This window comes from Argentina silus, assembly GCF_951799395.1.
Source record: "Argentina silus genome assembly, chromosome: 11".
Classification (NCBI taxonomy): Eukaryota; Metazoa; Chordata; class Actinopteri; order Argentiniformes; family Argentinidae; genus Argentina; species Argentina silus.
Genome location: NC_139665.1, coordinates 11,644,405 through 11,659,386, shown reverse-complemented (window position 1 = coordinate 11,659,386; position 14,982 = coordinate 11,644,405). Strand labels below are relative to the sequence as shown.

The following is a 14,982-nucleotide window of genomic DNA, read 5'->3' as shown; positions in this document are numbered from 1 at the left end:
TTCTGGTTGTACACTCTTAGGTCAATACCACATTCTTTGTTAAATATCATCTCATGGTATTGGTGCAACAGCGCCACCGTGAGCAAATCGAATCTATGACGAAGAACACCTCTTCTCGAAAAGCGACACGTGACATGAGTCTATGACGGTGAGCACAATTTGTTGACGAACCGAAAATGGCGGAGTATCTGGCATCCATTTTCGGCACAGAGAAAGACAAGTAAGTTTTACTTTGTATTTCATGGGATTTTCATTCAGTAGTTAAATTAACAGAACATTTATGTGAAAACGTTCATGTCCCGAGTCAACTCGTTATCATTTTTGCCAAATACGACCACACCATCAATGGCTTTCCTTGGAGACTTTGTTGTGCTAGCTCGCGCTTGCTTGGCTGTAGCTTGATTCCCGCTACCGCTTGAATGGGGAAGTGGTTTGGTTTAAAAATGTGGCATGTGGCGGGCCAAGCGTACATTTCTTTCCAATTCTTCCTACTAGCTCCAGCTCTACTATCGGTATATAGGTTTTATTGAGAGCCTGCTAATTACTCTCTCTACCATATTTTTCTTACAGGGTCAATTGTTCATTCTACTTTAAAATTGGAGCGTGCAGACATGGAGACCGTTGCTCAAGGTTGCACAATAAACCAACTTTCAGCCAGGTACGTGTACTCACAATTGATGCATAGGTATAGCCTGTTTTTAATGCATAAATGACTTCACAGTTACTCTACTCCCTGTGCGTAATTAGATCATCTTTAACGTTTGCTTATACGACACTAGGCTAATCCATGTTCCATGCGAACTTCAGTATGGCACAATTTAATGTGAACGAATATTGGCCTATGTAGAATTAGAAACGATGCATGTTAGCAAAAATGTTTGCTCTACACTAACAACCCTGTGTATGTTTTGCATTTCAGATTACAAGTTTGGCTGATACGATTTGATAACCATGTGTTCTGTTCCATTTCAGAGAAGTTGCATTTTTATGTAATGAATATAGGGTTGGGCTGTTTAGTTCAGTGGTTTGTGTATAGAATGCAGTTGAATCCCAAGTCTTTTCCAAGTAGGACATACAGGCACATTCACAATATGCACCAAACTCCTCCCTTATTTAGTGTGTTAAGTTGCCTGGCTCTTGCTCTTCGAAAAACATGCTGGGATCTTAATTTCCCTCTCTTTGTTACATTGAACTGCTTACTCAATCTGGAGTGTTTAGGGAGGGTAGATACAATTGAGCTTGACCTATGGTGAACCATATGAAGCCACAGACCCTACACGCTTACATCTGATTGGATGCCCACCCTCTCCCCGTACTGAAAAGCATTTAGGCCTAATTGGTCCTGGAGACATTGCACTTCCATAGTGTCGTATCATAAGGCATAGAGACCTTCGATGATCAGTGAACTAAATTCTTAGGGAATTTTATTTGATCATTTATCTTTTTATTCTTCCCTCTGCAGACCATCTTGATTCAAAACATCTACCGTAACCCCCAAAACAGTGCACAGACGGCCGACGCCTCTCACTGTAAGTCTAAAGATCTGTTAGCCTCAGGGGTTTAGAAATCCCTCCTCCCCCCCATTATTTAAAAAATATATAGGTCACGTAGCAGCCAAGCTGTGAGGAACTGCCTCAGCACTGTTAGCAGGGAGCCCAACATTACAGTACCTCTTTTATACTTGCCATAACTGCTCCTCCCCAACCAAATTGTCCAAGGAATACTACCAATCCCCATCAAAATACCCTTACCATTCTCTTACAACCAAGAGCATATTGTGATGTTCCTGTGTCCCCTACCTGTAGAACACTTACTTCTCAGCCCTCAAATATGACTTCTCAGTCACTCATCCTATCATTGCCCATGATCAAAACACACGCACCCTTTATTAAACAGATGAATCACTATTGTTACAGGTAACTGACCTAAATGGGTAATGCCTGTCTGAGGTGTTTGTTTTCAGACTTTAGTGTAATCCTCCCTGTGTGGGCTGAGCAGTACCAAGTGTTGAGCCCTGTCTAGCAGAGCTGACGCATAGCCTCTCACACAGGTAGGTATGTGTGGCTGTGGACTCAGTCGGAACTGTGGCACGATGCTGACTCTTACTTCTGTTTCCAAACAAGGATCTCCGAACTAGCCAAAATCCTCCCTACATATTCCAGAGATGACCATGAGAGTATGTAGAGAAATAAATGGCTTTTGTCCACTGACCAAATTTACAAACTAATAGTATTTCATTGGGTAAAATGATTGGATTTGATTGAACCAGATGCCAGTCCCAAAGATGTTAATGGCACTGTTGGTGCTTCTGTACTCTCTAGTAGCTTAATGTTGACTAGTTCTGAGAACCTTGTGCTTGCAGCTTCCTGTGACGCCCTGGAGGAGACTGTTACCTTCTGTTTCAGCTTTGTGTGCGTCTCTTGGTTTAGAATCACACAATCAATGCACTATTTCTGTTGGCTTGAGTTTCGTAGTTCAGGTCGTGGAGGGAGTGAATGCTGCAGAACAGCTTGCAGCTCACCAAAGACGCTCACTGCACCTAAATGTGTGCCCCTCAGGACCTGTAGTGAGGAACATGATTGTGAAGTCAAACTGGTTATCTAATTTTACCTTTTTCCCCTCCCTCTGTTTCTGCTTGATTTGTATCATAAAAATGTACGTTTTGTATTTCAGACCATTGCCCTCTTGAACATTTACCGTAACCCTCAAAACAGTGCCCAGTCTGCCGATGGTTTACGCTGTAAGTTCCCCCTCACATGCAGGACCCTGCGTCATCAACTGTTAATATTGTACTGTATCTGGCGTACCTACATTTACCAACGTTGCAACAACAATGTCCGCCCCTAGGAAAGTTCAGAAAGTGCCCCAGACTCTAATTATAAGCATGGTGTAGCTTTATGTAGGCTAGGTTTTATATCCCCTTCACTGCACAATGCTTAGTAAATCAGGCCATACCCATCTAGCAGTGTTCTCACTTGTTGCTCCTGTTTTTAGGTGCTGTCAGTGATGTGGAGATGCAAGAGCACTATGATGAGTTCTTTGAGGTAAGTAACCTTGGGTTCTGCCACTTCTGCTAAATGCCGTAAATGTAACGTAAATGACAAATCCCAAAAACCGTCTATACCCACCTTGCTACCATGTTACCACCATGCTATCGCTCCGCCAAATATGCCATTTGTTCTCATTGACTTCGTCTCTGGAAGAGATGGCAAGGTCACATTTTCACAACAGGGACAATTTTTCAGTGCCAATGTTGACCCAGGTTCACTGATGTAAAAGCTCAGGATTTGTACAATGGATACTATTAAGTTAAGAGCTGGATAATGGAAAAGGCTGTTGTGTCTTCATGGTTGGGCTTGTGAAAGTCATTCGTGTGCATTAGGTTATTAATTTCACCCGTCAACCCAAGACATAACGGACTGATTTGTGCGCCTCGTTGCCAAGGTTAGAAGAAAGTAATTTGTTGCTGCTAAGTAGTCATGCCTTTGGGGCATTGTACAGTACAGAATTACAGTATAAGAGCAAAGCTATCCTCCAATTTCCTCTTTCCCTTTTCCTTCCAACAGGAGGTCTTCGCAGAGATGGAGGAGAAGTACGGCGAGGTGGAGGAGATGAACGTCTGTGATAACTTGGGTGACCACTTGGTTGGGAACGTCTACGTGAAGGCAAGTATCGAGTCCCCAAATATCAGCCTGTTGAATTCTCAAGAGACGACGTTGGTTCTCAGAGAATAGTTTTGTGACCGATGTTAATCTTGTAAGTAAATGTCAGCCGAAAAACCTGGTCTCTCTCTCCTCTCTGTGTGCAGTTCCGTCGGGAAGAGGACGCAGAAAAAGCGGTCATGGACCTGAACAACCGCTGGTTCAACGGTCAGCCCATCCATGCAGAGCTCTCCCCTGTCACTGACTTCAGGGAAGCCTGCTGTCGCCAGTATGAGATGGGGTCAGTGTAGCTTTCTTGTCTTTGCTACCCTCTCCTCTCACCCATATTCCCTGTCAGTTTGAAAGTGTGTGTAGTCAATGCACCTGTATTGTTTAATCACTGTATTCCACTACTGTATTCATCATATATGCACCAGGCCCAGGGTTTGCCACCTTTTGTTGAGTGGGGAGAACAGTCTTGCCTTTCTCCAGCATGCATCTCACTCAGTGATTTGTGTGCATGTTTTCTATCTCACGCTTTCGTGTGTAGAAGTTCCTCTCTCGTGCTGTCACGGACTTCATCAGTGCCAGCAGAGTTATTATACATTTTGGATCAACGGTGGCCATAATTGCAGCTCACAACTGATTTGAAGCATAGTATTCCCAAACCATTGTTGGCTACCTGCCAAAGTAGCTGGATAGATTTGCCTGGTCGCAGGTGTTCAATTTTTGCCCTGAACCCCATACATTCCTTCTTTCTACAGAGAGTGCACTCGAGGTGGCTTCTGCAACTTCATGCACCTGAAACCCATATCCCGGGAACTCCGTAGGGAGCTGTATGGACGTCGCAGGAAAGGGTAAGGAATTTTCAGGGATCCCTTTTTTATTTTTTTATTCTACGAGCACCTTGTTAAAAAAATTCATTAAAGAAAAGTATGTTTTTGTACTAGTCAAACATTTTGCTGGTGCTACATGTTTAGTCAATTGTCCATTTCCCTTTTCAGAAGGCACCGCTCTCGTTCGCGATCCAGGGAACGTCGCTCTCGTTCCCGAGACCGTGGCCGTGGTGGTGGTGGTGGCGGCGGTGGCGGCGGCGGTGGTGGTGGTGGTGGTGGTGGAGGGGGTGGGGGTGGACGAGACCGCGAGAGACGAAGGTCAAGGGACCGGGAACGTTCTGGAAGATTTTAAACTGAGCCAAGACTGACCCTTCCCTCCTCTCCCCTCTCCCAATGAAGACAGACAAATGTGTGTGAAATGTTTCTCTCGTTAATTTTTTTTCATTTATTCCATTTTTTTTAAAAACACAAGTACAAGCTTCCGTTGATTTCTCAATAAAACAACTTTGTAGTGATTCTGTACTAGATCCTCTTTCATTGCTGTGGCTGGTCAGTGTCAAACTGATTGAAAGGAAAGAAACTGTTGATGGAATTTCCAGCAGGGGTTAACAAGATCAAAACTATAGTTCAGTCAGCAACAATTACGTCTTAGATTAACCATTTATTGAATATAAAATGCTTATACAGTTAGGCTTGGTGTATTTGCATGACTGCTCTTTTTAGAGATCCCTGTCTGGGAGTTATAAACGACTACAACACATGGTACATGGCAGAGAGCCAATACAGCCATCAACCCCTGATCGACAGACAGATAGACAGAGCAGAACCGAAGCCGGTGGAGGCAGTGGCTGGGGGTGGTGGATGGAAACAAATGACACGCGGAGCACTGTCACGACCAATAGTACCAGCAACAATATTGTAGGCTACAGAGAGGTGTGTAGACTGACCACTTAAATAGGCCTTCACAATGAATCTGTGATCATATATAATGAGTTGCATATATCAAGTTAATGCACATCCGGTAAGTAAAGGGACATAGTATGAAATGCTGTAATTACACTTATGCATGTTATTCACTATTACAAGTCACATTTGGTAGACGTACGGTTTTCATTTTCCTGTTTTTACAACTTGACTTGGACTGCTCGCTTTCTCTGGTTGGATGAGGTGAACAAATAAACGCCCTCACTGCAGCCAATCGGAGCGCGCACAAAACATGGCTACTCCTCGCGAGTCCCCGGAGATCGAGGACTCCAGTATCTCACTTTCGTCTGACGGCGACTTTGCAGTTAGTGGTCCGCGATCCCCTATCATTGCACATCAAGGTAAGTGGAAGTTGATTGAATGATATTATGTTACCCTGAAAAAAAAGCTTACTGTAGTCTTAGAAGTAATTGTGCAACCATTTGATCAATCACTCTTCCACAGTGCAGGGAAATGGTGTATTGTGGGGATTTCAAAGTATTTGGTTATTGTTTATTCAGTGTTTGAAAATGATAATTCTCTATTTTATGATCTCAGAAAAGTATTTGTTAGACTACGTCTTATCTTTTACTTTTCTGATTTTTAATCACACGCCTGCCTTAATGAAGAGTCACAGCTTAACAGGAGATGGACTAGTACTTCATGGGGTGAAGAGAGTTGTTTTAGTAGCACATGGTTCATAATTGCCCCTCTCTTCCCTGCTATTGTCATAGTTGCCCACTAAAGGAGTGCATTAAAAGGAATGCATTACAAAAAAAGGAGTGCATTACAACTTGTTTGCAAAAATATATTTTTTAAATTAAGAATGACAAATTATTATTCATCACTAGGTGGACTTCTTGTTTTCTATGTATCCCTCTAAGAGCAGACCGAAGCATTGTCAGTGCACATTGTAAATTGCAGCATTCCTGCAGTTTACCCCCATTTGCATGGGTGAGCGCACTCATGCCTGGCCATCAGACTTTTTTTTTAATATGGTTCACATACTATATGAGGCATTTTCACTGCACTAGGGCTGTTTGTTGGCCTTTCTTTCCATGATAATTGTTTATCATGTAGTAATATCTTAAACAATTTCATATAGTCTATGCTGGTCTTAGCTTGACACAGTTTTCACTGTATTAGAGATGTGTGGGAAATGGATAAGAAACAAAAATTGTTTCTCAACAGTCTGTTGGTTTCTCAATACTCTTGTAGAGCAAGAGTTCAGGATTGAATGTTTGTTTGGTGTACAGACCCAAGGCCAGGAGTGACGCAAGGCAATCCACTCCACTCCTCCAAGCATTTTAACTCCATAACTCCAGAGTCCCCAATAGTACCCTCCCATTAAGTAATGGGCCAATTGCATCTGAGTGTGTCAGTGTTAAAGAAGATCAGATTGCAAACCTTAACCCACCAATGGTCAGGCTATTCCACCCTCATATTTGCCATAGCAGCAGTAGAAAAACTCTAACATTAGCAGTAATTACAGTTGTATTAGTGCCATTAAGAAATGCAGTTGCTCATAAGGGAAAGGTTCCATTGGCCTTTCCCACCTCTCCCACCCCACTGTTTTTCTAAGGAGACAAAGGAGCTCCACTAGGTTTATTGTGCTGTGTTCATATATTCAAGCCAGCCAGGCGAGATTTGTCTCTTCTGCAGAGTTTATAATAGGCTCATTTGAACAGCTGCTTGGGAGTGTACTGTATATTAGTTAGGGTTCAGCTCATGCCAGCTCAAGTGTAAGAGGGCCAACAAATGCACATGTTGCTGTAGAGGAAGTCAAACAAGAGCGGCGTTTTGAGTTGGTCATCTATTAATGGAGGTTCCAGCACATTTCTAGATGTTTCACCTTTCCAGCACATTTCACAAGCTTCTTATTTTCCAGACTATGGGAAAACACTTAGACATGTTCAGGAAACAATAATGTTTTTTTTCTAAGGTTAAGTCTTAGACATCTGGTTCAGTATCAAGGCTCCACATTGACATTTTTTTTTAAAGGGAAGGAATCTTAGAACATGAGGGACTGCTTGGTTGGTTGAATGACTAACACACTCACCTGCATCAATATTGGCTTGACCCAGACCACCGCTCTAAGATGCTGAAATCTGCTGTGATGAGGGTGCATCCACACTTTTGTCCAGATATTTCCTGATAAGTAACCTTGTTGAGACCAGGCTAGTTCGGAAAGCCTGGGAAAATCCTTTGCAGAAAGTAGCTACAAAGGTGTCGAAACCTGTTTGATATGAGTGAGGCTTTGCGACATGTCAAACCAATAAATACCTTCGTTGGGCGGAGCTCCAAATACTCTGAATTCAGTTTTTGCTTCAGGTTTTCTTCCATTCTCTTCAATATTGCAAGCTAGCATAGGCAACAATTTTCTGCCAAAAATATTCCTACCCGGTCGGATAAGACGACCAACATAACAACAAGCAATGATTCTACAGGCAAATAAACCTCTTTGACGAGGCTATCATTTTGTGCTGAGGACTCTTAACATTTTGTCCTGCCCAGGTGAGCCATGCCTGCTGTTCCCTCCACCAAAGAAAGCCCTGTTCTGGGCTCAGTGTGCCCCCATGCTGCCAGGCTGCGTGCCCACACTAATGGCGACTCCAATGGCAAGATCCGGGAGAGACCAGAGGTGGAGGACTTAGATGGACCCATCCAACTGAGCACTGGGGAGACGCCTGGGGAGAGGAAGTGGATCCGTCCTGACTTGCCAAGCAGATGCACCTGGAGGCTGGGGCTCTCGCATGACGCCTCCCCCCATACCCACCCCAAAAAGTAAGACTTCATACTGAATCTATCATGCTAATTTTCCCTTTTAGTCGAAGATAACAACCCCCACTTCTTGACAGGACGAAGGCTCCAAACATCCTCCCGAACATCCTCCAGAGGATCGGTGAGACCCCACTGGTGCGCATTAACAAGATCACCACGACCTTTGGCCTCAAGTGCGAAATCTGTGAGTTCCCCATGATTATCTCTAAAATACACAAACAAGTCCATAGAATATACAACACAGTTTTAACAAGTGTTTAGTGTGTGATGTTGAAGAAAGGAAGGACTTGTAACACGAAATGTAACGCTGGTCAGATGTCACATCCCTATTTTTGGCGCAGAGATGGGGGAAATTCTAGGAAGCGTCTGTCTGTTCTCAGGATGTGCATGAGATGAATGTAGAGACATTGACTTGCTACATGGGTGGAAATGTTTCCCACACAACGTTTTGTGCTGTAGCAGTCTATGCCAGCGTGGTAAAACCTAGCCTTGAGGGTTTTCATGGTCTGCCAAGAAATGTAATCCACAGAAATCTTGTTGAAAGAGTCGAGAGGCCAGAAGGCCAGGGTTCCCCTCAATGTGTTCCCCTTTATGCTGAGTCATACTGTATTATTCAGGTGCGTCAAGCCCAGATTTATACAGTCTTCAAACTTCTAAGAATTCATTTGAATTGGATTTTCTCTTGGCATCTCATCTAGATCTCTGTGCGTGTGCGTGTGTGTGTGTGTGTGTGTGTGTGTGTATGTGTGTGTGTGTGTGTGTGTGTGAGAATGAGAGAATTCTTAAATGTATCGTTGTAGTTTAGTTCTATTGTTGTCAAAGCTGACATCTCAGTATATCCCACTATTTCACAGGCTTTAGCTTATACGTCTTTTGATGAGGACAAATTACACACATGTGACTTCAGTCAGGGATAATATGGTGGCAGTGAACATTGCATTCAGAACAGAATAAATGTGCACGTGGATGGTAATAACGTTTGTTTACTCTGTCTGTCTGTGCAGTGGCTAAGTGTGAATACTTTAATGCGGGGGGCAGTGTGAAGGACAGGATCAGTCTGCGCATGGTGGAGGATGCAGAGAGAGCCGGGCACCTCAAACCAGGGGATACCATCATCGAGCCCACCTCCGGGAATACAGGTGGGTGTGGGTGTGGGCCTGGGCCTGGGCCTGGGCCTGGGCCTGGGCCTGGGCCTGGTCCTGGGCCTGGGCCTGGGCCTGGGCCTCAGTGAGTGCCAACAGATTCACTGAGCAATACCCATGTGTGTGACAGGTATTGGTCTGGCCCTGGCTGCAGCTGTGAAAGGTTACCGCTGCATCATCGTCATGCCAGAGAAGATGAGCATGGAGAAGGTGAGTCCTGCCTCACTACACAGACACAATCCACAAAGCCTTAGTTAATCCCGGATCCACTACTGTACATAAAGGGCTGTTTCCCCTGACCCAGATTAGCCTTATTCCAGGACTAAATAACATTTTCAATAGAAAATCCCCATTTAATATGCATTTTAGTCTAGGATTAGGCTTAATCTGTGTCTGGGTAACCAGCCAATTGAGATGTAGACATACTGTATTCAACTAGTTCATTTGTGCGTGTGTGTACAGGTGGACGTTTTGAGAGCCCTCGGTGCCGAGATCGTCCGGACACCCACCAGCGCTCGCTTCGACTCGCCCGAGTCTCATGTGGGCGTGGCCTGGAGGCTGAAGAACGAGATCCCAAACTCTCACATCCTAGACCAGTACCGCAATCCCAGCAACCCCCTGGCCCACTATGACACCACAGCCGAGGAGATACTGGAGCAGTGCAATGGTGAGACTGAGCTCTGTTCTCTGTTGCCTCTCTCTCTACCTATCTCTCTGTGGCCCTCTCTCTCTACCTGTCTCTCTGTGGCCCTCTCTCTCTACCTCTCTACCTCTCTCTCTCGTCTTACTCATATCCCTGTCTTTCAAATTGTTGTTTTTTCTCTCTCTCTGGTGTCTGGATTAAACAGGATTAAACCACACAATCATTTTCCATTTTGTTAGTGGACAGACTAACTATCTGAAACAGTTTTGAGAGTCTTGTGGTCTTCAATGGCACACAGCAAATAACAACTCGTAATCCTCTGGCATCTACGATGTGACCTCACAGGTAAAATCGACATGCTGGTGGCAGGAGCTGGCACAGGCGGTACCATCACTGGCATTGCCCGCAAACTGAAGGAGAGGTGCCCAAACATCAAGGTGATTAAACCCCCTCTGAATTCCTCTGAAGGATGACGAACCCACCCCTGGCTCTGACCAGCGGCTATGGCTGTCTCTGCTGTGTTGGATTTGTTGACAGATTATCGGTGTGGATCCCGAGGGCTCCATCCTGGCTGAGCCTGAACATCTGAACAAGACAGACAAGACTCAGTATGAGGTGGAAGGCATTGGCTACGACTTCATCCCCACTGTCCTGGACAGATCTGTGAGTGTCGGCACACACAGACACACATGTACACACACGTACACAAGCAAGCAGTTAGACATGGACTTAGACATAGGAACGTACACACACACACACACACACACACACACACACACACCACACACACATTTGAGCTCATCATTTGTGTGTGTTTCCCCTCAGGTGGTGGATGGCTGGTACAAATCCAACGATGAGGACTCCTTCAACATGTCCCGTATGCTTATCAGGGACGAGGGGCTCCTGTGTGGTACGTTCAAGTTTGTCACCTGTCACTGTCCTCTGTCCATCTTACCTCTTCCACCTGTTTGTCATTGATTGGTCACCTCTGTATTGTCTACTGGTCACCTGTGGTAACCCATAATAGTGTTTTTCACTGTCTGTGAAAGACAATGGGATAGAATATCTGTGGTAAAGGATATGAGCATGTTTGGGTGGGAGTTGACTTGATCATCAGTGTGACTAATCTCTCTCTCTCTCTCTCCCCGCCAGGTGGCAGCTCAGGCACGGCCATGGCAGCGGCAGTGAGGGTGGCCAAGGAGCTGAAGGAGGGCCAGCGCTGTGTGGTCATCCTGCCTGACTCCATCCGCAACTACATGTGAGGAAGCAGGGGTGGAGAGGACTAGAGCAGTGTAGCAGGGGTGGATAGGACTAGAGCAGTGTATCAGGGGTGGCGGGGTGCTGAAGGAGTGTTTCCTCATGGTACTGTAGATGTGGGGTATTATTGGCACAGATACTATAAGGGTTAGATAGTCTGGGGAAGGGGGAGGATTTCAAGATCTAGCTAGAAACCTCAGCAGGACATGGTTGTGTTTCTCTGCTGAAGATTGTGTAACTTGTCTATTATATTGGCAGTTGTATTGGGAATATGATGATCTAGCAGTGGTTAGTGTAGCCTGCCCCCCTCTGGCCATGTCTGATATTACATCTGTTGGTACCATTCACTGTTGGTATCATCATCCTTATCCTAACCTCTGGTCTTCCTTCTGCAGGTCCAAATTCCTGAGTGACAAGTGGATGTTCCAGAAGGGCTTCCTTAGGGAGGAGGATATCATGGTGTCCAAACCCTGGTGTGTGTGTGTGCGTGTGTGTGCGTGTGTGTGTGTGTGTCTGTGTCTGTGTCTGTCTCTCTCTTAAAAACAAACAAAAGATATGTTTATTAATGTGTGGATTTCCATTGTTGTGTGTGTGTGTGTGTGTACCAGGTGGTGGAACCTAAAGCTACAGGGCTTGAACCTGTCTGCCCCTCTGACCGTCCTGCCCACGGTCACCTGCCAGAAGACCATCAAGATCCTGAAGGAGAAGGCCTTTGACCAGGCGCCCGTGGTCTCAGAGTCGGGGTGGGTATCTCTTATACCCTGTTTCTCCAGTCTCCTGTGCTAAACCTGTGCTTCCGCCGTAGACTGAAGACCCCATCTCTTCAGGCTACATCTTGACTGTCCCTCCTAAAGACCTCTTCATCCCCACTACCTCCCTGTACAGTTTCTCTACTGTAAATAAATAATAAATAAAAAAAATGCTTCTAGCCTTGTGACTGCCAATAGCCTCTGGTCCAAGCACAGATTTAGTTTTTCTTATGATGACAGAGGGATAGATGATTCACTTACTTAGACATATCTATTTGTTACATACAATTCCTCAGTGATAAAAACACGTTTGTTTGTTTTACCTTTGGACCCCTTTACCTGTCTGATTTTTGTTATCTGATTTCAGGTTGATCCTGGGGATGGTCACTCTCGGGAACATGTTGGCCTCTGTTTTGGCTGGGAAAGTCAAACCCTCAGACACCGTCAGCAAGGTGCTCTATAAGCAGTTCAAACAGGTCAGTCACGCACACGCAGACACACACAGGCATACTCACGTACTCTTAACAGCCAATGCTGGCTCTGTTATTTATTTTTTTACAGTATTGAAACGGTCCTGTTAAAACCCTATAGGCACTGTATGTATACCTACTGTATACACAACAGATAATTGACTTTAACATCCCCCTCCTCCTGTCTCATCCTGGTCTCAGATCCGTCTCAATGATAACCTGGGGAAGCTCTCCCGGATCCTGGAGACGGACCACTTCGCCCTGGTGGTGCACGAGCAGATCCAGTGTAAGTCCTCCTCTTCCTATCCCTCCAACATTTGCCTATTTGACTCTATTACTATTTATTCTGACTTCCTTCTCTCCCTCTCTGATCTTGTATCCTGTGTATTTAACATGTTTATAGTACTTCACCCGTCACAAAGTCCTTTAGTTTTAGGCTCCAAACAGAGAGGTAATTGATTTGGGCTTGCAGCCATTACACACCCTCCTCTGGTCCAATCCGTGAGGCTGCTTATGCCACATCCAGTACACACCCACATCCTCCTCTTATCTGTATTGGCTCACACCAGCACGAGTAAACATTACGTAAGATCTTACCATTATTTCAGTTACTACAATTACATTACAATTATTTTATTCCACAAAATTATTTTATGTAAGCTCATTTTGAGATGGGTGCCTTTGGTAATGTCAGTTGTTCTTCTCTGGCAGATGGTCAATTTTCCTTTTTGTTACTCCTGGTCAAATATAGTATTACCAATGTTTGAACTGCCCTATCTTGCTGTTTGTAAATGTTCTGCCTCCATCACTCTGACTTCTATCAGTTACTCTCTCCATGTGTTCCGCTCTCACGGTCTCTCTCCTTCTTTCTGCCTCTTGCAGACTTGACGGACGGCTCTCCCAGTCTGAAGCAGATGGTGTTTGGCGTGGTGACGGCCATCGACCTGCTCAATTTTGTCACGGCCAGGGAGAAGAGAGAGAGGTTCATTTCGGAGTACGCAGACGATATGTGACTGTTTCCTGCGTGACAGCTTCCTGTTCGCCAGAGGCATACTCAACTTACTCACTCACACACACACACATACACACACATATAACCTTCATGCACACCCTCTTGCATACACACCCGCTGAGTTGTGCTATAATGACAATACTAAGAACAGGTCTTATGAACTTGTTTGGTGGAAAAAAAATTATATTGCTTTGTCCTTCATTTACCAATGCTTCTTAGAGAAAATGAGTGATTTCACTCTCTGTTTTATTAAGGTGTTTCTGGGAATATCAAATGATCAGAATCATCTCATATTGCCAGGGGAATAGATGAGAAGACTGTAATTTCCTCAGTTAATCCTTAGTTCCTCACTTATAACAATATAATTGATAATATACAATAGGATTGTTTACTCTTAATAAGGATAATTTTAGTCTTAAGTTATTTTGCATATTTGTGCTATGACAAGTAGGGCTGTATAGATTAATCAAACAGATTAATCAACTAATGCTTTAGTTGACAACATTTTTTACTCGCCCACTCATTGTTTTTGAACCCCTTCTAGCTTTCTTGTCTAGAAATGTTGATGAAAAAAAAAAAAAAAACATAATGCAAAAAAAAGTTAAAAAAAGATGAATTAGTAGATTAATCAACTAATCGGAACAAATGTTTTTAATCGACTGACAGCCCTAATTACAAGGCTTTACTGTGTAGCCCGTAGACTTTAACACTTGAGAAATTGCTTCGCTGCTCTTAAATCATCAATTTCTCATCTTTTTTTACTGAAGCAATGTTTCCATTTTGGAAAACATTGCAATCAGTGCATTTTGATCATAGTGAAACCAGTCATCTTAAAAAAGGGTTTTAGAAAGAGACCTGTGTATAAATGTATATTTTAACTTTCTCATGTTGCTCTCCTTGTGACACTTTACTGTATGATGCCATGCTTAAACCAACTTGCTACTTAATTTGCTAACTTAGAAACTAGCATACACTTCATACTGTAGATAGAAGCCTACTCTTCAACATCATTCTCATTGTACAAGCTGTGATTTTGTTCTTGAATGGGCACACATTTCAGTCTACCAAAACAGCCTCTTTGAAGAAATGATGTTCAATGAAGGATTATGATCAATGACAAAAATGTTACAGATGATTTGGTGTGCTAACTATACATTTGTGAAGTTGTTTACGCTTTTTAAGTTTACTATACTGTACCAGAGGAAAAAGTTATATCATGATTTACTGTCAAATAATTTCTGCTTTTGAATCTTAAGATAAAATAAAGGGTGGTGAGGACAGAGAAAGATTTCAAGGTCCATGGAGAGAGTCTCTCTTTTAAGTGTTAAAACTGAATTTTGTCTTTTCTATCCATTGTATTCAATCATCAAAGGATCTATATTAAAATTCAGAGGAGCTGTCAACAGGCTGTAAACATTGATGTCAGTCCTATTCGTGGCCAGAGGGCTGCCTGTAGGTAATTTCAGTCACCTCAGGAATACTCTTGAG

The 14,982-nt window shown here is 43.8% G+C and overlaps 2 protein-coding genes across 4 annotated transcripts; both read left to right on the top strand.

The window, feature by feature from the left end:
* The first annotated feature begins 162 nt into the window (after positions 1-162).
* Positions 163-4,992, top strand: LOC310811896 (splicing factor U2AF 35 kDa subunit-like). Of its 3 annotated transcripts, XM_083680236.1 has the most exons (8): positions 163-220; positions 571-658; positions 2,674-2,740; positions 2,995-3,044; positions 3,567-3,665; positions 3,809-3,942; positions 4,406-4,498; positions 4,646-4,992. In XM_083680236.1, the coding sequence occupies exons 1-8, from the start codon at positions 177-179 to the stop codon at positions 4,827-4,829; spliced, it is 759 nt and encodes a 252-aa protein (XP_083536362.1). In that variant the 5' UTR covers positions 163-176; the 3' UTR covers positions 4,830-4,992. The 3 variants fall into 3 exon arrangements, with proteins under 3 accessions (XP_083536362.1, XP_083536363.1, XP_083536364.1); XM_083680237.1 differs by lacking the exons at positions 163-220; positions 571-658 and adding an exon at positions 690-1,529; XM_083680238.1 differs by lacking the exons at positions 163-220; positions 571-658 and adding an exon at positions 1,566-2,050.
* A 745-nt stretch (positions 4,993-5,737) lies between these two features.
* On the top strand, positions 5,738-14,767 carry cbsa (cystathionine beta-synthase a). Its single transcript, XM_083680991.1, has 15 exons — positions 5,738-5,802; positions 7,955-8,224; positions 8,299-8,405; positions 9,226-9,360; positions 9,494-9,573; positions 9,826-10,030; positions 10,352-10,443; positions 10,544-10,669; positions 10,832-10,916; positions 11,159-11,264; positions 11,659-11,736; positions 11,872-12,006; positions 12,380-12,488; positions 12,684-12,768; positions 13,365-14,767. Exons 2-15 carry the CDS (start codon positions 7,962-7,964, stop codon positions 13,493-13,495), a joined length of 1,737 nt encoding a protein of 578 aa, XP_083537117.1. The 5' UTR covers positions 5,738-5,802; positions 7,955-7,961; the 3' UTR covers positions 13,496-14,767.
* The last annotated feature ends 215 nt before the right edge of the window (positions 14,768-14,982 follow it).